A 21429-nucleotide genomic window follows, 5' to 3' on the forward strand; every position below is an offset into this window, starting at 1 on the left:
ATGGCTTCCCTGCTCTTTTCTTCCAAAAACATTGAAACTTATGCTCAAGGGACATCTTCAATATTGTTAAAGCTGCATTTACTACTGGTGAGGTACCTCCTGGATTAAATCATACTTTGATAACCCTTGTTCCTAAAACTCAAGTGCCATAACATATGCATTTATTCAGACCAATTAGTCTTTGCTGCACTATCTATAAAGTCATTTCAAAAAATTTAGTGCAAAGAATTAGACCATTGTTGAATAAATGGATAAGCCCCAACCAGGTAAGCTTTGTACCCGGCAGGCATATTTCAGATAACATTGTGATTGCACAGGAAATTATTCATAAATGCAGGAATACTAAGGGACATCTGGGGTTCTTGGCATGGAAGATTGATTTATCTAAAGCTTATGTTAAGTTAAACTGGCAACTCATTGAACAAGTGCTGTTTGAACTACAACTTTCCTTGAAGATTGTAAAGCTGATTATGAGTTGTATCACCACTGCTAGTTATCAAATCATTGTCAATGGTGAACTGACTGAAAACTTTGTTGGCGGCAGAGGCATTAGGCAAGGCGACCCTCTATCTCCTTATATTTTTGTTTTGTGCATGGAAAAGCTTTCACACCTCATTAATTCCACTATTGATGTGGGGCAATGGAGACCTATTCATTCATTTAGAGCTGGACCTTATGTATCCCATCTGTTTTTTGCTGATGATCTTATCCTTTTTTTGGAGGCTATTGTTCAGCAAGCAAATATTATGAAGAACTGCATGGACATCTTCTACAAGTTATCAGGACAAACTGTAAATTTTGATAAGTCCATGGTTTATTGTTCTCCAAATATTGATGGTGAGCTAGCTAATGAGATAAGTGCCATCTGTGGATCTCCGTTGACCAAAAATTTAGAGAAGTATATGGGAATGCCAATAATACATTCAAGAGTGACAAAACATACATATGCTGCTGTGATTGATAAAGTCCAGTCAAGATTAGCTAGCTGGAAAAGCAAATCCCTCAATTTGGCAGGAAGGCTAACTTTTATTCAAGCTGTGTCTGCTGCAATATACCATGCAGACTGCAAAGCTACCTGTCCACACTTGGAATAAGTTGGATAAATTAAATCATGACTTTCTTTGGGGTGAACTGATCAAAGCAGGAAAATTCATCTTACCAACTGGGATATTGTGTGTAGGCCAAAATCTAGTGGTGGATTAGGCATTAAGAAGGCTGCCGAAATGAATAAAGCTACACTAGCTAAGCTAAGTTGGAGATTAACCCAAGGTGATAATGGTCTTTGGTGCAGGATTTTGAGAGCTAAATATCTTGGCAGTGAGTCTATTCTGCAACAGAACTATCAAAAACCAAAAAACTGCTCTAGTACTTGGTCTGGAATTGTTTATGGTGCTGAGTTACTGTGAAAGGGTCTCTATTGGAGAGTTGGTAATGGTGCCTCTGCCAAGTTTTGGTATGATCATTGGTCTCAATGTGGTATTCTCAGTCATTTTGCCAATATTCCCATTCACATGAACAACAATGCGGTTGTTAGTGACCTTTGGCATAATAATGAGTGGAATAGAAATTTATTGGCAACTTGTCTCCCTGATGATATTATAAGGAAAATTACCAATATCCCCATATCAGAATTCAACTCCCCAGACAAGCTTATTTGGATAGGTACACCTTCAGGAACTTTCTCAGTCAAATCTGCGTACGAGATCATCTGTGAGGACCACACCAATACTAATCCTATGTGGAAAGCCATCTGGAAGCTCAATATACCCCCAAAACTTCGAACTTTCCTTTGGCTTATTTTGTAGGGAAGAATCTTAACAAATGAACAAAGACACCGTAGGCACCTTGCTGCTGACCCATCATGTCCTTATTGTAGTGGCCAAGTGGAGACTCTAACTCATCTCCTAAGAGACTGCAAAAAAGCTAAGCAGGTTTGGCAAGCTTTCAATATTCCTTTACCTATGCAAGCTACCTTTATTTTAGACTTGAGGAGTTGGATTTTTGCAAATTTGCTCCAGAAAAATATTAACTATCATGATATTCAGTGTAATTTATTTTTTATTTTCTGATGTTGGTTCATTTGGAAATGGCGCTGCAAGGGAATTTTTGAACCAAGTTTTTGTGTTCCCTTTAACTTTCCTGATGTGATCCTTGGATATGCGTATGAATGGTTTAAAGCAAGTCAAAAGCCTATTCCCTCTAGAAGTGTTCGAGTGGAGTTGCTATCTTGGAACAAACCTATGGCTGGTCATTTCAAACTTAATGTTGATGGTTCAAAATCAGGAAATGGAAGCATTGGTGCTGGTGGTCTCATTAGAGACTCCTCGGTAACTGGATTAGTGGCTTCATGTGCAATATTGGGTTTGGTGAAGTTTTGCAAGCTGAAGCCTGGGGCTTGTTTTATGGGGTGAAGCTTGCCTTGGACTTGCATGTCAATCACTCATTTGGAAATTGAGTCTGATTCTGCTGGTTTGGTGAACCTTCTCAAGCAAGATGACTTTGATTATCACCCCTTGGGAACCATCTTGATCAATTGAAAACAGTTTCTGCAATATTTCAACTACTCCCAAGTCCAACATGTTCATAGAGAGAGAAATATGGCAGCTGATATTCTTGCCAAGGCCAGTGTATGTAACTCTCCTGGATTCTGTCTCCTCCGAAGACCTCGTGCTATGGTTACTAGTACCTTACTAGATGACATTGCTGTTGTAGCTCACCCTAGAATGTTTTCTAGCAGTCTGAGCTAGGCTCCTTTTTGCTTTTCTTTATGGGCCATTGGCCCCCAATGTACCAAAAAAAAATTTTAAATAAATAAATAAATACTTAGCAATGGGCAACTTATGTTGAATACCAATGAAATTTGAAATGTCTCTTTTGACTGAAGAGGGAACATTGGACGAAAAATAAATGGTAGATTTATGATAGTTAACCTGCTATCCAGATGCTGCTGAAAAATTCTTAAGAGTATTAAGTACATTTTTAGCAGCAGAATGATTAATTTTAGCAAATATTACATTTTGAGCCTCTTCCTGGGCTTCTCTTGGGCTCTGCCCTTATTAAATGCTTCATTTACCAATGAAAAAAAAACGAAAAGAGCCCTGAAAAAGAAAAGTTAAGTGCTCATTTTAGTGTCAGAAGACCTTTCAGTTCCCGCTCTCATTCCAGCGACAGAGAATGAAGACGAAGAAGTCTTCAAAGCAGCGAAGGACTCGTCGCTCTAAAAGGTCCAAGCTTTTGCAACTGCCAAGTAATCATTTTTAATTCCTCTTGATTCTCAGAAATAAATGATTTTGGGTTTTACATTCTGTACAGTATTTGGTGTCCGGCTACTGAAAAATGCAAAACTCTTTATGTATTTTTGTGTTCCTGAATTTTTCTGAATGTAAAGTTTCCTTCTTTTGTTTGAACCCAAACTCAAACAGACCCTTTTCTTTGAGAATTTCAATTTTCTGTTATTCTATTTCCAATATTTTATTTTAGTTTTACATTTTTGTTTCCTCTTGGCTTTCTCAGCTCAAACCCATGAGACGAGGAGAGTAATTGAAGAAGGGGTGAGCCCCCTTGTTGAGAAGTACTGGTTTCAAAGATATGATCTTTTCTCGAGGTATGATGAGGGGATCAAGTTGGATGAACAGGGCTGGTACTCTGTCACTCCTGAACAGATTGCAATTAGACAAGCCAAGAGGTGTGAAAACGCAACTGTCGTTATTGATTGCTTCGCCGGCGTCGGAGGCAATGCCATTCAATTTGCTTCAATGTGAGTTCCCCAACACTGTTTTTGGTCTACTCGTTTGGTTTTGTTTGAATGTATCACTAGTGAGTGGAATGTTCTCCCAATTGTTGAGTGTGTTTGTTGTGGCTGCCGAAAAGTTTCTGTTAAAGAGATTTATCTATGGGGTTGTTTAGCTTAGGTGTTGATTCACAGTTGCTTAACTACCAGTTTGACAAGTTCTTAGCTTTATGGTTTAAATGAGATAAAAGAAAAAAAGAAAAGAAAAAAAAGAACATACATGCATAATGCATTGAAGCTGGTAGCCATTTGTTGCTTGCCATTTTTTATGCACACCGGAGTTAGAATTTTGCTGCTTGATACTAAGGGTTTATTGTAAATTAGGTAGAGTGAACTATAAACGCAGATGCAGTGATGAGGGCCCTAATCTTGTCTCAACATTTTTGTAGGTTATCTGCGTATATGATAGTTAAGTGTTTTTTTTTTTTAGACAGTTCTGTATCTTGAATTCTGTTGGGATTGCCTTATAGAGTGGAGATGAGGAGTTGAACCTTTGGTATATTCAAGGGCCATTCATGCATTGGTGGAGATACTTTTGAATTTTCATAAACTTTCTGGTTTGTGTAGGAGGCTAGGAGCTTAGTATCTTTTTTTCTTTTGTCTCTCAGGTGTTATCATGTTGTTGCTATTGAAATTGATCCCCTTAAAGTTAATATGGCCATTAACAATGCGAGAATATATGGAGTGGAAGATTACATTGATTTCATTGTTGGAGACTTTTTCCAACTTGCACCATCATTGAAGGTACTGCATTCCTATCTGTACTAATTGCTGAGAATCTTAAAAGAATTCCTGGGAAATGATGTTCCGATTATGAATGTGCTTTTAAAGAAAATGGCATGTGTATTAAATTCAATAAATTGTCAGTTTGAGCTTCCAAGGTCCTGTCATTCAGATACCTTTACTTTTCTCATTCTTCATGTCTCAAATTTCTGCAGGATTTTTAGTCATGTTTATAGTTTATCCTTTTAGGTGAACTGATTGACTTATGGGTTCAATTGGTTCTTGCTATGAATGTATAGAATGTTTCTCAGGGTCTATCAATGTAAAGCTTGCCTTCTAATTCTTTACTCTACTATTAAAGTCATCTGTCTGTGAGGTATTCTAAGCGGATCATGTCTTCATGTTACTTGCTCAAATGAAACTCTATTAATCTAAGTAGTTAATTCAATTATTTGTCTTGTCATGCTTCCTGCTGACTACCTAGTAAACTGATGTCTGAAAAGTAATTTGCAACAATCAGATAAGGGATCTTAATAATACGATACTTGAGTGCATCCAGAAAGTATACATTGCTATTTCCTCCTTTTGTTCATCTAATGTATGAATTCAATACTCACATTTGTCCCCCTTCCCAGAACAGAAAGGTAAAATTGAATGCATTAGTTATCATATTTAGCGTGACAGTTTAGACTGTTTGGGTGCTTTATATGAATAATCCATCTAATCTCATAATTCAACTACTATATTTTTGTTGGATTTGAACTTTTTTGTTTTTAATGTACTTGCATTCCACAATTTTTCAAAGATTGTGGCATAGTTATTGCACTTTTGGATGGCCTTCTGTTTAGCTTACACAATGCAGAAAGTGGAGAAAGAAATAAAACCTTTGTTTGGCTTTTTATCCACTCGTAACTGATTATTTTATAGATGACATCACAGATGCAATCAGAGCTAATAAAACCTGTGTCTGTGGGAGGAGCCTTTTCAGTATATTTTTACATTTTGCGTTTTGGCAAGTGGAGAGGCTTTGTTTGAATCCTTGAGTTGGTTAACTGTACTTTACGTCTTTGCTACGACTTTTCATGAACTCTTAAAGATTTCTTGGGATCTTTGTCTAATGATATTGTTATATGACATAATTCAGTTTAACAGATGATGAAGTTCATCATCATCTTGAGCTACAAAAATGTGTGAATAACTACATAGATAAATAACCTATTACAAGTTAAACAAGTTCCGTCTTCCTTTCTAAAATTTTCAGAAGATTTCTGTTGTACTGTAAGTTTGGGGTGGAATTTATAATGCTACTCAAAATACACTTTTATCTAAATTTTATAGGGGGACATAGTGTTTCTTTCACCACCTTGGGGAGGCCCATCTTACAGAAGAGTGAAGAAATTTACACTGGACTTACTCGAGCCAAAAGATGGGTTAGTAATGAACTAATGATACCTTCTTCTCCCTTTATATAAATATATATATATATATATATATATATATATTTAAAAAAAAAAAAAATCTTGCATGATTAGTGTGGATACATTGACTGTTTGGTTTGCTGAAGGAATGAATGAATAGAGCAGTGATGGATGTTAATGTATAGCATATCATGGAGCCTAAATCACAATGAACCTGACTTCTTCTGTCTAAATTCTGCATGCACATGATTGGAAGCAGTTGGTGGGAACTTGACTTATTATTGTCCCTCTAAGTTAGTCTACTTATATGTAGCTGCTTTGTGTTAAATGGTCTTCAAATTGAAGGGATAGGCATATCTTGGAATTTCTATGTTTGCTGGAGATAACCTACTGTCTGGCAGTTGTATTTGGGTGTCACTTATTTTTGTGTTTCAGCTCAAGTACGTGTTTAACATAGGGAGGCCATGTCCTTGTAGGAGTAGTTGGGAAAGAAGCCTGTTCAATAATGTAACTCTTGATCTAATAAAAACAAGCGTTAGAAAGTTACTTTTAGAAGTATTCTTTCCATAATTTGTGTGATTACTCTTGCAACAAGCATGATAATCATCATATCCTACCTTTTCATCCCCTGCCTGTTCCTCACCAACTTTCACTAACCTTTTATATGAAGTCCCTAAAATAGTTGTGGCTAGATACTACACAAACCTAAAGTGATTCTACAACCTTAGCCTAAATATACTGCAATCTTTGATTGATTCTTTCCGGAGCCTATTCCAACTGTAATGCCTATCCCCACTCCCCCACCCTTCTAGGCAAGTATACAATATGCCAGTGGGCTCCTGTAGCAAATTTGTGCCATCTGTGGGTCAGGGTGAGTTTTGATAAATTTTTGTAGCAGTGACAGTAGTCTAAAATGTATCTCTAGTTTTCTATAAGTGGCTTGTAAACTTCTTTTTGTTTAGTTTAGAAACATAAATTTGGCATGTAAAAGCTCGTAAATACTTGCTGCTTGTCCATGAAAGAACAAAATCTTAAAAATGCAAGTATATATATATATTTTTTGCATTCTTGAATGAATGGTGAGCACAAAATTCAATTACTTGGGCGTGAATTTTTTATAGGTGCTACTAGTAATCAAACTGGTGAAAGTAGAATATATTTGTTCCTTCCATGTTCTGGGAGAAATCTCTCTTTTTCTCTCTATTTTTAAGAAACGAGAAGTTAAATCTTCTTTTCTGTTTTCTTTTTCCAAATATCTATTGTACTCTTCATGCACAGATATGCCATATTTCAAGCTGCTCAAGCGATAACGCCCAACATCATTATGTTCTTACCTCGAAATGTAGACTTACTCCAAGTTGAAGAACTGTGTTGGTTGTCTTCTCCTCCTCTAGAATTTGAGGTATGGATCTCTACATACATTGTTTCCATAATTAATAGAAACCGTCTATATCATCATCATAATATCTTTTTAATGTATTTTGCTATTTGCAAAATGAGCACTGCGCCTTATTTTAAACATGCATAACCATGAACTTCACAGTAAATATCAAATGTGCAGATTGAAGAAAATTATGTGCAGGGCAATTTAAAGGGTGTAACAGTCTACTTTGGTGGTGCAGCAGCCAGTCAATGTGGACCATCATAATCTTTCTCAGTTATCAGTAGTATATGTCTTGATGTAAATTACGTACCAGAATTATTTCTAGTATATGCTTGGGCGAGCAAGGGGGTGTCTTGTTTAAACCAACATTTTCAGATAGTTCTGACCACTTCCTTAACTTGTAATTGCACTGTTAATATTAGTCTGCCCTGTTGAAGAAAGGATAGTGAATTAAGAACTTCTCAACCGGTAAAGTTATGGTACGTTAACATTAATCATACATATGTCTTATTTTATGTAATATTTACCACTTTGAGGATTCATGTGTTAACTAGAAAAAAGTGCTCATTAAATTGATATAAAGTCATCGTTAGAGTAAAACAAGTTCTCATATGAGTAATTAAGTACTAAAAGTGGTAATTGTAGTAGGTTTTCAATTGAGTAATTAAGTTTTAAAAGTGATAATTGTTTGTATGTCGTATGTTAACATGGAAAACTTCTTAACATAATTTCAATCATTATAACTGATTCAGGTCTAGTTTGGGATAGCTTAGCTTAAATCATAAGTAGTTGTAGCTCTTTTTATCGATTTTATAAGTAGCAACTTAATTAAAAGATAAGTTGCTTTATTAAATTTCACCAAATACTTGTCGCAACTTAACATATAAGTTTTGAATTAAACATATATATGTCATTAAAACAGTAAGGCCAGAATGACCATTACATATCCTTCCGCTATCATATACAGATAGTCAAGAAGTTGCGATGTAAACACCACGGTGATACATAGACTAGATCATCCATTAAAACAATTCATGCTCACTTATTCTAGTGAGCCTATGTACTATGAACAAGCATAGTAATAGGCAACATATTCTAAACGGCTACATCTTTTCCTTGCCCTTGAAGCTAGGGCTAGCAGTCTTCCCCGAGTGGAGGTAGGAAAGCACATCTTCAGCAGAGACTGAGGTCTTTGGCTTCGGAGGGTTCTTGTTTCGGGACCCTAAAGGTCTGCCTCTTTTCTTCTTGGTGGTTGGGCCCTCGGAGACATTTTCCTGAGGCATCATCCCCTCTGCAGGGACTAGCATCCCTCCCGGCGTCTCCACAAGTCCCAGTGACTTAGCAGAAAACCTAATTTCGGTGGCCAGTCGTTTAACCTTCTTTGCAGGTGCCGGTGCGCTAATACTGCCAACACTAAGCTCCTCTAGCATGAGCTGGATCTTCTTTGGAGAGGCAAAGGGAGAACTAGGCCTGCCTCTCTTCAAAGGAGATTGTTCTGTTGGAGGTATTAAAACGAGTTGCTTATTTGCTTCCTCAGTTGTCTGCAGGTTAGTATGGCGAAGCACCATAGGTTTACGCAGCTTGGTGGAGGGACCAGAGCCAAACAAACTGCGAGCCACAGGAGGTAGAATAGGTGTTTGAATCCCTTGAAAGCGGAATGCACCTCCAGTGAAATTGCATTGCGCAGAACCGGCGAAGGAACTAGGTAGTTCCATCCGATGCACTGCCGACTTTGGGTCAGAGTTCTGGTGAGCGTTCTTTCCTGTAAATTGGCAATTTCCATTCTCATGAACAATAAAACCACAATCACGACAGCGGCCAAGAAGGTTTTCAAAGAAAAAGGATATTTCCTCAATCACTCCCGGTGCAAGTTTGAGGGTTTTGGTTAGGAAGAAAGGTTTAGCGATCTGATGCGCCACATGAACCCTAACATCCCCAGACACCTTGAAATGCTTGTCGTCCCATTCCAGAAACCTGCCGGCAACCGAAGCAACATTCATGATTGTGTTCTTTACCTCCAAGGCCGGTGGTATGTTACGAATCTTCACCCAAAAGAACAGCTCATCCATCTGGATTGCAGTGGGAGATTTCAAGCCATCATAGTCATGGATGACGACTGGAGCACGCTGGAAATACCAAGGACCTCCTTTTAGTACCTTGTTTCTATCCTTGCGCAGATCGAACGCTATCACAAAGCGTTTCTGTGCCCTTTCTTGGACAGTGAAAGCAGCATTGAGAACCCATACGCGTTTGAAATAGCGCTGCAGATCGGGTGCCTTAAACGGCTTTGTTGTGAGAGGCCGTGCAAGGAGATAGGCCTGAGAGCCGCGCCTGGTATCCGCAAGTTGAGCACTTTTTTACGTTGTAAAAGCTATGTCAAATTGGGCCACATTGTCTCCCCAAGATCAAAGGTAGGAATAATATGATGGGCTTAAAATAACAAAAATCGCAAATGGTATTTGCCAAATGGTATTTGCATGCCAATAGAAACGTGGTTCAAATTCTATCATGTAGAGTGACCACACAGAATCTCGAAAAACTATCATGAACTATGAGTAATTTGGCTTGGCCTTCCCGAGTTTTTAGTAAATTTTTAATAAAAAGAACTTTTTTCTTGAAAAGGTAGTGAAAAGAAAATTTTTGTTGTTAGGAGTCGGTTTTTGGTGGAGCGGCCATGTCATATGGCTCCATGCTTTTTTACGGAAAAGTTACAGACCTCAAAAATATTTGTTTGTATTGATGCTTCCTTGTTAATAATTACTTAAATTGTCAAATTGAGATTTACATATTAGATTAAAACAACAAAGGAGGTGTAAGTTGACTTTTAAGGGATGAATTTCAACCAGCTTATGCATTCATATTTTAGCAAACTACAAAGACCCTCCTAGTAGAAGTCCAAAACACAAAAAACTCCTCAACTTTTGGTTTCATACATCTAAGGACATTTTGTCTTTAGCAAGTTTCACTTTTTCTTCAAGTTTTATCTTTCCTTTCAGTAAAAAGAAAATTGACGGAGCGTAGTGGGCCCATGCTTTTGAATTTGTTTGTTTAAACATATTGCAGGTACAAATCCATCCTCCATACTCGAAGGTAAACAGTTATTTTTACTATTCATAATTTCGGTTGTTGACAGACTAGAGTTACTTGCTATTTGTAAGAATACTAGCACCTCTGGATTATTTGAGCATTGGTTAGATCCGCAGTTCACTGGTATCAGAGCTTGTAAAAATAGCTCAAAGGAGAACCCCTCCTTAATGGGGACAATGTCAGAATTGTTATTAGAGAAAATAAATTCTCTACTAAAATCTTCTGATGAGAAATATCAGAAGCTGTTACTAGAATTATCTAGATGTCAAAATCATCTAGAAAAACTACATACTATAATCCACCAATTGGAAAGATTGGAAAACAAACTGGATTATATCAAGGAGCTTCCAAAAACGGAAGAAGAAAAGCTGACAGTCGTCAGTAGAAAAATCAATGAACAGCAAAAAACGCTGGATTCTATGAAAAATATACTGAAGGACAAGAAAGTGCCTACAGTAAAAAAGAAAGCTAATGGATTCAAAGCATTAGAAAGGCCAGATAAGAATCTTGTTCCAAACATGATTTTTCTGGATCCTTCAACTAGTTCTACTAGCATCCGGTATGAAAACCCGGAAAAAAGAGAAATGAAGATGTTAAGCATCTTTGGAAAAAAGAAAGGAGTACAACTCCTAAATGCTGAAGATTTTGAGTTCAATGAGATTGAACAAGAAGTAAAAAATTCCTCAATCCCAAAGTTAGATTTTAAACAGATCTACAAAAGAGAAAAATTTGATTTAATGGATAGCCATTATTTCAAACTACTGGAGATTACAACCCCAGCAACAGCAGGTGGAGAGACTGATCTTCTACTAATCACTCCAGCAGAAGTCGCCAGAGCACAAGCAAAAAAATATCAATTTATGCATATTGGAGCAGTCCAAGTAGGCATAAACTTGCTTGCTCGTGAAGGTATAAACTGTTCAGTCCTATGTGTTCTACAGGACAACAGGTTAACAGACTTCCAAGCTAGTCTGTTGGGAACACTCGAAGCATCCTTATGTGACCAAGTAGCATATTTCAACTGCTTCCCCAACTTCACCACCAGCTTGAAAGATGCAGCTCACTGTCTCAGACTGAGAGTCAAGACAGACGGCATATCCATGAAAGAAGATATGCAAGAACTCACAATAGTATACAGGATATACTATAAATTGATGAGTACTACAGTAGCCCCTAAGACAAGGATAACAAATATCCCAGGTCTTACTACTGGATTCCTCACCAATCAGAAGAACCATTCACAGCAGATCCATAAAGTTACTTGGAATGAAGTAACATTTCCTCTTGAATGGAAATTATCTGGTCCAAAAAAGTAACCGGAAAGAGCAAAAGCAAAAATCTACGAGAGTAGAAGAACTGGAGAAATCAGCCTCAACTTCGACAATCACAGGAAGAGTGATGTTTGTCCTGAGAACCTCAGGATAAACAGCAGCCTTCTGAGAAGAAGCTATAGCACTAGAGAAGCTAGTGTCAGTGGTACAAAACCCACTATTGAAGAGCCAATATCAGAAGAAGATCTGGAAGCTGATCTAAACAGACCAGTCCATATGCTCAGAGCTGAGAGGCTCTATGATCTTTATGAAGAAGCTGAGAATTGTGAAAATCCTGAACGATTAGAAAAACTAATCGAAGAAATGAAAGAATTCAAAATCAGAAAGACGAGAAAAGTCTTTCCATATCAAGACATTGAAATGGAAGAAGGAGAGAGCTCCAAGACTTCCATCGTTCGAGAAAAGGGAAAAGTCAAACTCCCTATACAGAATGCCCCTACGGGCAGAAATGGAGAAAGAAATTCTCAAAGATTTGTCCCAGAGGACAAGATTCCCAGAGTACCAATTTCCAACTATGGAATTTGGCTAGATCTAGATAAAGCTCTTAACAAGAGAAAAACTCTTGACCAATGGGTAGACAGCCTAATGATGGCCTCTGCTCTAACCCTTGGAAAATTTGAAGCTCCTGATCTTCAGATGTACTTTGAAACTACTCTCACCGGGGTAGCAAAAAAGTACTACTTCTCTTTCAAGGAAACAGCTAGAGGAAAAGAGTGGCTGGAAGAAATCAAGACTTCAAAGTCTCCGTATGATTTTGCAGTACCCCTGTACGATCAGTTCTGTGGAGATCTCTCAAATTTGAGTGAAAAAGCCAAAGAAACGGCAAAGTCGAATATCTATGCTCTCAAAATTTGTGACATGAGATATTTCGAAGAATACCTGAATGAGTTTCAGGAATACTTCTGTACAATTGGCGAACTAGAGAATACTGATCTAGTTAATCTGTTGCACAGAAAATTCCCTGAACCATGGAGAACAGCCGTGAGAGAAAGCATAGCTGAAAAACCAATTGAAAGATTTTCAGTTGGAGGAATTGCTGACAGAATCCGGCAATTACTGAAGGAGCAATGCAAAGCCAATCTTAGAGCTAAGATGGCTAAGAAGCAACTTAGAGGAGTTGAAAATTTTTGCTATGGAATATTGGATATGCCCACAAACTGGGGATGTCATGAATCCAAGTTCCACAGAAAAAGAAAAGAAAAATATTACTCTAAAAAATTCAAAAAGAGTAATAAAAAAAAGAATTGGAAATTCAAGAGAAGTTCCAATTACAAGAAACAGCAAGATGAAGATCCTAAAAAGAAATTCTTCAAGAAAAAGAAGAATACTCATCAGCATAAACAACCTAGCAAGAAAGCTTGCAGATGTTGGTTATGTAAAGCTGAAGGGCACTATGCCAATGAATGCCCGGAAAAGGGCAAAAGATCTACTAAAGCTCTCTTTGAAAAATACGAGCAAATAGTAGAAGTAGCAAATATGAAAGGCTACGAAATAGCCTATTCTGATGATGAAGAAGACGAGTCAGTATATTCTGCCTGGTCTGAAGAAGAAACTTCATCAGATGAGTCTGAGATAGATTCTGAAGTAGTGTACTTCGAATCCAGACAAATGAATGTTTTGAAAATCAAAAATTGGGAAGAAAGCAAGACAGAATCCTTCATGTCTTCTTATCAGGTGAACCCTGGTACATTCGTTTGTGTGCTTTTGTCACGAAAAGAATGGTCTCCCTATGTTTTGTGAAGAGTCTAAGAAGACTTATCACAAGGAATGCTTCATAGCTGAGGCTAGAAGAAAAACCAAGAATGGTCTTGTCAGCCAGTTGGTTGAACAAGAATATGAAGAATATTTCTCTGAACAAAAGGAGAAAAAGAAGAAAAAGAGGTAGAAACTTTGTTCCAAAAAATTATGGAACCTTCTCCTCCATCTTCCTCAGAAAGAAAGGAAGAAATCATCGGTGAAGAAAACATCGATGAAGATATTGAACTGGTTGAAATACCAGAAAATGTAGAACTGGTGAAACCACCAGAAACTGTTCATCTCTTAGAACGACAAGAGGTTACTGACACATGGGATCTACTTGGCCAACCATCTGGCAAGTTTGATTACAAAGTCAAATATGATCCTCCGTCATGGTTCAATGATCCAGAGATCAAAGAGATAAGTCCTATAAACTGGAATGATACAAAACCCTCTAGTTTTGATAAATCGCCCATCCAGAAAAATGTTCCAGAAGAATGTAAACCATTCATTCCAAAGGAACAAACTCAGGAAAATGAGCTTCATCAATCGAAAGCAGTCTCTACTAGTAGATACAGCAACTACATAGAGATTGGACTAAAATTCTCTGATCACAGAAAATATCATCTACATGCCTCTGTAGATAACGGATCGGGATTTATTGTTGCAAAGAGATTTGCAATTCCAGAAGAACTCTGGAAAGAAGATAAGAAAAAATCTACTACTGGTGTTACATTCGATGGAAGTCATCTCACCATGAAAAAGGTAGCAAAAAATTTTCATATCACCATTGGTGGAGGAACATTTATCATCCAGAATGTTTGGCAATCTGAAGGCCAAGGATCTGATTTCTTGTTGGGAAATGATTTTATTCTCCAACAACGATTCATTCAGGATGAAGAAGCGATAGGCTTCAGAAAAGGAGAACGAGTGTTCTGGGCAGACCGACTCACACAAGCAAAAAGTGTGGTAGGTCCCGGTTTTACTACTCAGTATCAGAGATCGCAACAGAATAGTGGTGATCTTCCCTACAAACCCAAATTTGAGCCCATACTCCAAAACAAACAACAAGAAGAACTACTTGTTGACGAATCTTCTGAAGAAGAAGAAGAAGAAGCTAGTGAAGATGAAGAAGCTAGTTTCATCCATGAGCACAATCTCAAGCACTTTCAGAACAAGCTTGAGTCTCAGAAAGTTCCCACTCTCGAAGGAATCAAGAAACTACTCGAACAGAATATCGATGTAGACCCTCAGAAGTTTTGGGAAAAATACCCAGTGGTCTGTGAATTGAGATTACATGACATGAATGCTATCTGCCATGTCAAAGCAATTCCTCATTACAAAGAGGAAGATCAAAATGAATTCAGAAAAGATATTGAAGATCTCCTGAAAAAGAGATTAATCCAACCGTCCACTAGCCCTCATCATGCTCCAGCATTCTACGTGAGAAATCATCCAGAAACTCTACGAGGAAAAGCTAGAATGGTGATTGACTACAGAGATGTCAACAAAAAGACTGTCAAAGACGATTATCAAATTGCTCAAGTTAGAGTACTGATCAACCAGCTTAGAGGAGCTAAAGTTTTTTCGAAATTCGATGCAAAATCGGGTTTCTGGCAAGTCAAGATGCATCCTGAGAGTATCCCTCTCACTGCATTTGGAACACCACAAGGCCATTATGAATGGTTAGTAATGCCCTTTGGTCTAAAGCAAGCTCCCTCAATCTTCCAAAGAAAGATGGACAACATCTTCAAGCATGTGGCAGAATTCTGTGTCGTCTACATAGATGACATTCTGGTCTTCTCCAAAAACAGAGAAGAACACATGAAACACCTCCATGAGATAGTAAAGCTGATAGTTCAGCATGGAATTATCCTAGGAGAAAAGAAAATCTTCTTTATCCTTGATGAAGTTGATTTCCTAGGAATAAACATCAAGAATGGAGTCATAAAGCTTCAATCCCATATTCTTGAAAAAATCTGGAAGTTTCCAGACAGAATTCCTGATGCTAAGAGTCTAGAAAGATTCCTTGGTGTCATAAACTACGGGAGAGATTTCATCCCTAAAATCTCAGGGTTAACAGCAATGTTATCTCCTAAGACGAGTTCCAAAAGAAAATGGAACTTCACAGAAGATGATGAAAAGATCGTGAAGCAGATAAAAATTCTCTGCAAAAACCTCCCTCCTCTTCAACAACCAGAAGAGAATGATGAAATTATCCTCCAAACGGATGCGAGTGATAATTACTGGTCCGGTGTAGTCCTGGGAAAAACACCTGGAACTAACATCGAAAAGATTTGCAAATTTTGTAGCGGCAAGTTCAGCCCTGCAGAACTGAATTATCCCACAGGGGAAAAAGAAATTTTGGCTGTCAAGAAAACGATTTTAAATTCTCCAGCTTTTCTTGGAAAACCCTTTACTGTCCGCACCGATTGTGCCAGAGTAAAGAATTTCAAAAATTTCAAAGTTGATAAAGCTGCTGATAGAGGAAGATTAGCAAACTGGCAATTATTTCTTAACCAATATGATTATAATGTTGAATTAATTGCAGGAAACAAGAATTATCTTCCAGACGCATTGACCAGAGAAATGGCAATGTTCAGCCAAAGAGAAGACGACGAAGGTCGTAATCCCAGAAACAGAAGAACTGGGAAAGAACACGAACCTCAAGAAGATCCTATGGAAACCAAAGAAAAGGTTCTTAAAAGGTTTCTGCTAAGTCCTAAAGGACTAGCCTCAACTGATCAATCCCAGGGTAAAGGATTGGCTAGCCCGTCTCAAACGGCAGACGGTAAAGGCTCATCAAGACCGTTGATGGCTGCTGCTTTGCCAAAAAGCAGACCAACTCCAACTGGAGTCATAAATGTTTTTAATTATGAATTAAGAACTTTTGATACTCCTGTGTTCAGAACTGGCAGGAGACTAGCTTATCACCAGAAGACAATCTTGGATAATCTCTTATTTGCCTTTCAAGAAAGAAGCAGTGGTCTAATGTTCCCGGCACTCTTTGCACTAGCTGAAGAACTATATGAGAATGCCAGACCACAATTTGAAGAAAGTCATATACAGCAGAGTGCTGTAAGAAAAGAAAAAAATTCTCTTCCTGGAAAGTCCAGAAAGTGGTAGGGTTCCTGTCATGGCACTTAATGAATCAGACTGGCATGAATTCCATAGTCTGATAGGAAGACATAATCCAGAAGACCTAGTTCCTCCAACTCTCTTTATTGTTTCAGGTCCTTATGTTGGAAGATACCTGGTTAATGTTCAGAGTGAACATCCTCAAGAACACAAGCTCTGGCTTGTTGAAAATGGTTTTGTCCATAATCTATGGACCAAGACCAATGATGATCTAAAAGGTTTGTCGCCTATCATTGTCAATACAGTCAAAAATATAAGAAAAAATGACTGTATGCTTCGACTGAAGTTCAGATCCACTCCTCCGGAATGGATCCAGAAGGCAAACGGTGAAGTTGAATATATTCCTCCTTATCATTATGTAAGAATTATTCAAATGAAATATCTTCAACCAGCCTGTGTAGGGTACAATGGCCAACCAAACTCTAGCATCCCATGGATGAAGGCCATGACTCTAGAATATATCAAGAAGATCATCTCTGAAGATGTCCATAATACCTTCCTAGCAGCAGGAGAAAAAATCATTATCACTGCTTACGATCATCCTGACGTAGTCAGCAGTGACTTATTCCTATCTCTTACCAGAAAAGAGATAGATTCGACTCTGGCATGCTTACGATGGGTGGAAAAGCTTGAAACTGACAACCACTACAAGATGTATGTTGATACAGATGTCGAAGATAATGCAACAACAGTAAGAATAGCTCAGGCAGATAACGACTCGTTTGTCCTTGGTCACAATTCAGAAACCGACGAGAAGATGTGAAGCAGCAGGTGTAGAAAACACCGAAAGTTCTTCTGGACTTTTTCCAAAAGCAACTTTTGCTTTTCAAAAAGCAGGTGAAAAACATTTCACCTGAAGGAATCTGCTTTTCCCCGGCCGACCTCCACCAGCAGGAGCACTAAGGAAAGCAGGAAATCACGGAGTCGTGCTGTACATTTTGTTGTTTTGAATTGTAATTTGAGTTCCGCTCCCTATATAAGGAGCTTTAGCTTCTCTTAGAAGGCATTCGAAAAGAAAAAGAAAAAAAACATCAGTTCGATATTCGAAAATCTCTAAGATCAGTTCATAGTTATATCTAAGAAGCAGTAGCAGTCAGTCTATGAAGTGTGTTTTCTAGTAAGTATTTGTAAATCAGTTATGAGTAACTAAACAGCTTCTAGCTGTTTGCCCAAGAGTAAGGCTCTGGGTTCTGTATCTGTATTTATGTTTAAATAAATAAATTCAGCTTGTGCCCAGTACCCTGTCACAAAAATACTTTACTGTTTTTGCATTTATGTTTTGGTAACAGTAGCAGTCAGTAAGCAGTAGCAGTCTTTCTGTTTTGCTATAAAAACTGACCCCTATCATACTAAGGCAGCAGTGATTCCGCCCTGGTAGTAGCCGCTTAGACAGGAAGTCGTTAGGTGAAGTTATGGCATGTTGAAGGCTAGTCCTTAGGCTGATACTGTGTTTAGTTTGGAAAAGTAAACTATAGACTGATACTGTGTAAAGAACAAAGAGGTAAAAGGAGAATAGTGTGTGTTCTTAATTGTATAGTGGAAAAGGTTGTAGACTTTGTTGTCAAAAAATTTGTTGTCTGGTAGTGCTTTGTAGTTAACCCTTCATATTTCACAAACTGATCAAGCAGTGCAGTTCTAAGGGATGTGAGAATTAGATAAACTTTTCCTTTTAGGAAATAGATTGAGAATAACTTAATCCGCTATGATACCTTTTCCTTTGAGGAATAAGATTGAGAATATCCTACGAATTACATGTTACCTGATTCCTTTTTGGATTTGAATTCCTATTCCAATCAAAAGAAACTTATCAGAAATTGAGAAAAAGTATGAATAAAAGTGGATAAGGGATTGTACGTTGTTTGCCTAAATCCTATTAGTACTTCCTCGATTTGGTAATGCTGTATATCTATATAATGACTGCCCCCTATGCCTTCTTCCCCTCGTTGTTCTCTGAACGTACTAATTCGGAAAATCATCGAAAAATTATAGATTTTAAACAAGATGCAAGCTGTCGAAGGTACACCATGTCTGCAGTTTCCCTCACTTCCTGTGCCGGTCATAAATACTTACTTGGGTACAATGGAGTACTGCTGCCCAATTATTCCCCTTCCCATGCATGATCCCGACCCTCTTCCTATACCTGGCGTTATATATCCGGTTTGGAAGAGCAATTTAGTGCCTGCGTTTTCGCAGATTTGGAAACTAATTAGCCAAGGTGGCCGCTGGTTCGCTTCTATAGACACAGAATTCCCTGGCACAATTTATGATTACGACAAAGGCCGTCTCCATGACCCTCTGTACAAGTATATGATGATGAAGAAGAACGTGAACGACACCAACATAATCCAGTTGGGTCTCACACTCGCAGACCTTAACCAAAACATCTACACCTGGGAGTTCAATTTCAGCGACTTTGATATTGACCGTGAAGATCACAAGCATATCAAGCGCTCAATTGAGTTACTTAAGCGTCATGGAATCGATTTCTGGAGAAACAAGGAGGATGGTATACCTTCGCATGAGTTCGCGAGAATGTGTCGGGAAGTTGGGCTGTTAGAAAACAGATTGGTAGAGTTGACATGGGTGGGTTTCCAGATCTCATCTGATTTGGGCTACTTCACCAAGATCCTCACTGGGCAAAAGTTGCCAGACGATTTTGAGGAGTACAAGAAGGCTGAAAGGATCTACTTTGGGGATAGGGTTTGTGATGTCAAGGACATGATGAACTCGTTTCCGACACTGAAAGGCGGTTTGACCAAAGTGGCGGAGAAACTGGGGATTGCTCGTGTGGCCGGCAAGAGTCACCAGGCCGGCTCTGATAGTCTGTTGACATATCTAAGCTTCATCAAGCTGAGCTCAATGTAACATGTCAGTATAGTTTATGATGACTTTAAGGCCGTTTTAATTGTTCATCTTGTTCTTTTTTCTTCTTGTATCTGACTTTATCTTTTATTTTTTTATTGAAGGCTGCCTACGTTTTTTTTTTTTTTTCTTTTCTGAAAAGTAGAATTATATAGTGTTAAATTTGACATGTAGGTGTTATAACTCTCATATATTATGCCGTCTAATTTGAGTAATCCTGCTATCAACCCAAACAAATTTTTACATCGGTAGCTCATTCCCCATTATTTCTTCAACACAGTAGAAGGAATCAATCGATTGTTATTTCATGAGCTACCAACCACTACGAAAGTTACAAAGTGTGAAAAACTTAGATGCAAATAAAATGACCCTTCTCATCCCAATTGTGTGCCTATGGTACCTATTACCTAAGATACAACCTTGTATTCTAGCTAGGTTATCTGGATAGATTTGATTTGAGACATAAAGGAAGTATCGTAAATTGAGAATTTAGAATTGGATTTCTAATCACATGTGAACCTGAGATATTGGAGGATACCAAAGAGTTTTTGGCAGTTAGGATAACTCAAGTTGCACATAAGACATCTTTTATTTGGAATGACTAACATCATGACTTTTGTTTTCAACCATGCGCGGTGGCTTAGAAACTGCAGTTTGTTGATTCGGAAAGAAAAAAGAGTTTTGAGCTAACTGTACATTGCGAGGACGGTTGGGCCAACTGTGTTGCCTCTGGCTAATGGAGCCAGTCCTCCAGTGATAGGACCCGCAATGATGCCGATGTAGGTGCTGATGACAGTGGTGCTAGACGTGGTGACGAAGGATGCAATAATAGATTGGTACCGCGAGGAGTTCGCTGCGGCTAACACGATCGTTGACGTGCTATGTGGCCACCTATCTCAGCTCAGTGGTAGAGAAGGCGCCGAGTACAACTCCATGTTTGCTGCGATACAACTGAGGCGGATAAATTGGTTGATCTTTGCTGGGCTATATATTATCCCATGTAACAACCGTTTGTAATTCAGCATTGCAATCCCAATGCAATTATTTCATTATTCTTGTTTTGTTTTGATGAGCACAATAACTATTTAATTTTAGGTGGGAAAGATTATAGGTTTAGGGGTTTTTCATTGTTCAATCATGTTGATTGCATAGAGAAAACTCATAACAGAAAATCTAAAAGAAAAAAAAAACCTAATTACATAAAAGTCCTTTATGAATGATCATCTTGCTACTACATCTATAAAATTTCAAATCATGCTCGTAAGGACAAATTTTTTTCTTCTTTTTAATCAAAATAGGTCAACCTGATTTTATAATCAACAAGCAATACCAAACGACACACCCCAATGGCGACAAAAAGAGTCATCCTTTAGAACATACAAAGATCCTATTCTAAGAAAATAGAACTCCATAAATCCAGGGTACATCCACCCTTTAGGAAGTTCCCGAACTATTATTCTAACAAAAACTAAATGCTCAGAAGCAATTTAAATAAATGTTTCAACCGAGCACTAGTGTTTGCAACCAAGACAAATTTAGTAATCACTAGTCATTTTCCCTTTATAAAAAAGAGAAATAATGACCAAAAATAAAATAGAAAGTGAAACACTAATTTTCAGGTGGGCCTAAGCAACCAAGCCCACCCTATTCCAACACAGCCCAAAGAAGTTAGGGTTCCATAGAACTGGCAGAATGCTACAGCCAACCACCGCCATCCATCCAGCCGTCGTCGCCACTACTACGGCTAGAGAGCTGATTCCAATCCGATACTCAGGAGCATGAAACAATCCCAACCCCAAGCTCGACACCGGGGATGGAGACATCATTGCAGTGGTCCTTTGACCCAAAACGAAAGCACGGCCACGGCCATGTAATACCCGGGAAAATTGTTATTAATTTCTTAGAAATTCCTGGAATTGATAAAGTGTTCATTAGTACAATTTCATGGGCCGATGGTGG

The 21429-nt window shown here is 38.2% G+C and overlaps 2 protein-coding genes across 3 annotated transcripts; both read left to right on the top strand.

The window, feature by feature from the left end:
- The first annotated feature begins 3007 nt into the window (after nucleotides 1-3007).
- LOC112189576 (trimethylguanosine synthase) lies at nucleotides 3008-7841 on the top strand. 2 transcript variants are annotated; one of them, XM_024328923.2, is made up of 7 exons: nucleotides 3008-3224; nucleotides 3514-3757; nucleotides 4225-4286; nucleotides 4399-4534; nucleotides 5852-5943; nucleotides 7210-7333; nucleotides 7493-7841. In XM_024328923.2, the coding sequence occupies exons 4-7, from the start codon at nucleotides 4445-4447 to the stop codon at nucleotides 7577-7579; spliced, it is 393 nt and encodes a 130-aa protein (XP_024184691.1). In that variant the 5' UTR covers nucleotides 3008-3224; nucleotides 3514-3757; nucleotides 4225-4286; nucleotides 4399-4444; the 3' UTR covers nucleotides 7580-7841. The 2 variants fall into 2 exon arrangements, with proteins under 2 accessions (XP_024184691.1, XP_024184689.1); XM_024328921.2 differs by lacking the exon at nucleotides 4225-4286 and having other exon boundaries at nucleotides 3016-3247; nucleotides 7493-7835.
- A 10879-nt stretch (nucleotides 7842-18720) lies between these two features.
- Nucleotides 18721-19473, top strand: LOC112184428 (probable CCR4-associated factor 1 homolog 11). The gene has a single exon (XM_024322687.2). The coding sequence runs from the start codon at nucleotides 18721-18723 to the stop codon at nucleotides 19471-19473; it is 753 nt and encodes a 250-aa protein (XP_024178455.2).
- The last annotated feature ends 1956 nt before the right edge of the window (nucleotides 19474-21429 follow it).

This window comes from Rosa chinensis, chromosome 2 (genome assembly GCF_002994745.2).
Source record: "Rosa chinensis cultivar Old Blush chromosome 2, RchiOBHm-V2, whole genome shotgun sequence".
Lineage (NCBI taxonomy): Eukaryota > Viridiplantae > Streptophyta > Magnoliopsida > Rosales > Rosaceae > Rosa > Rosa chinensis.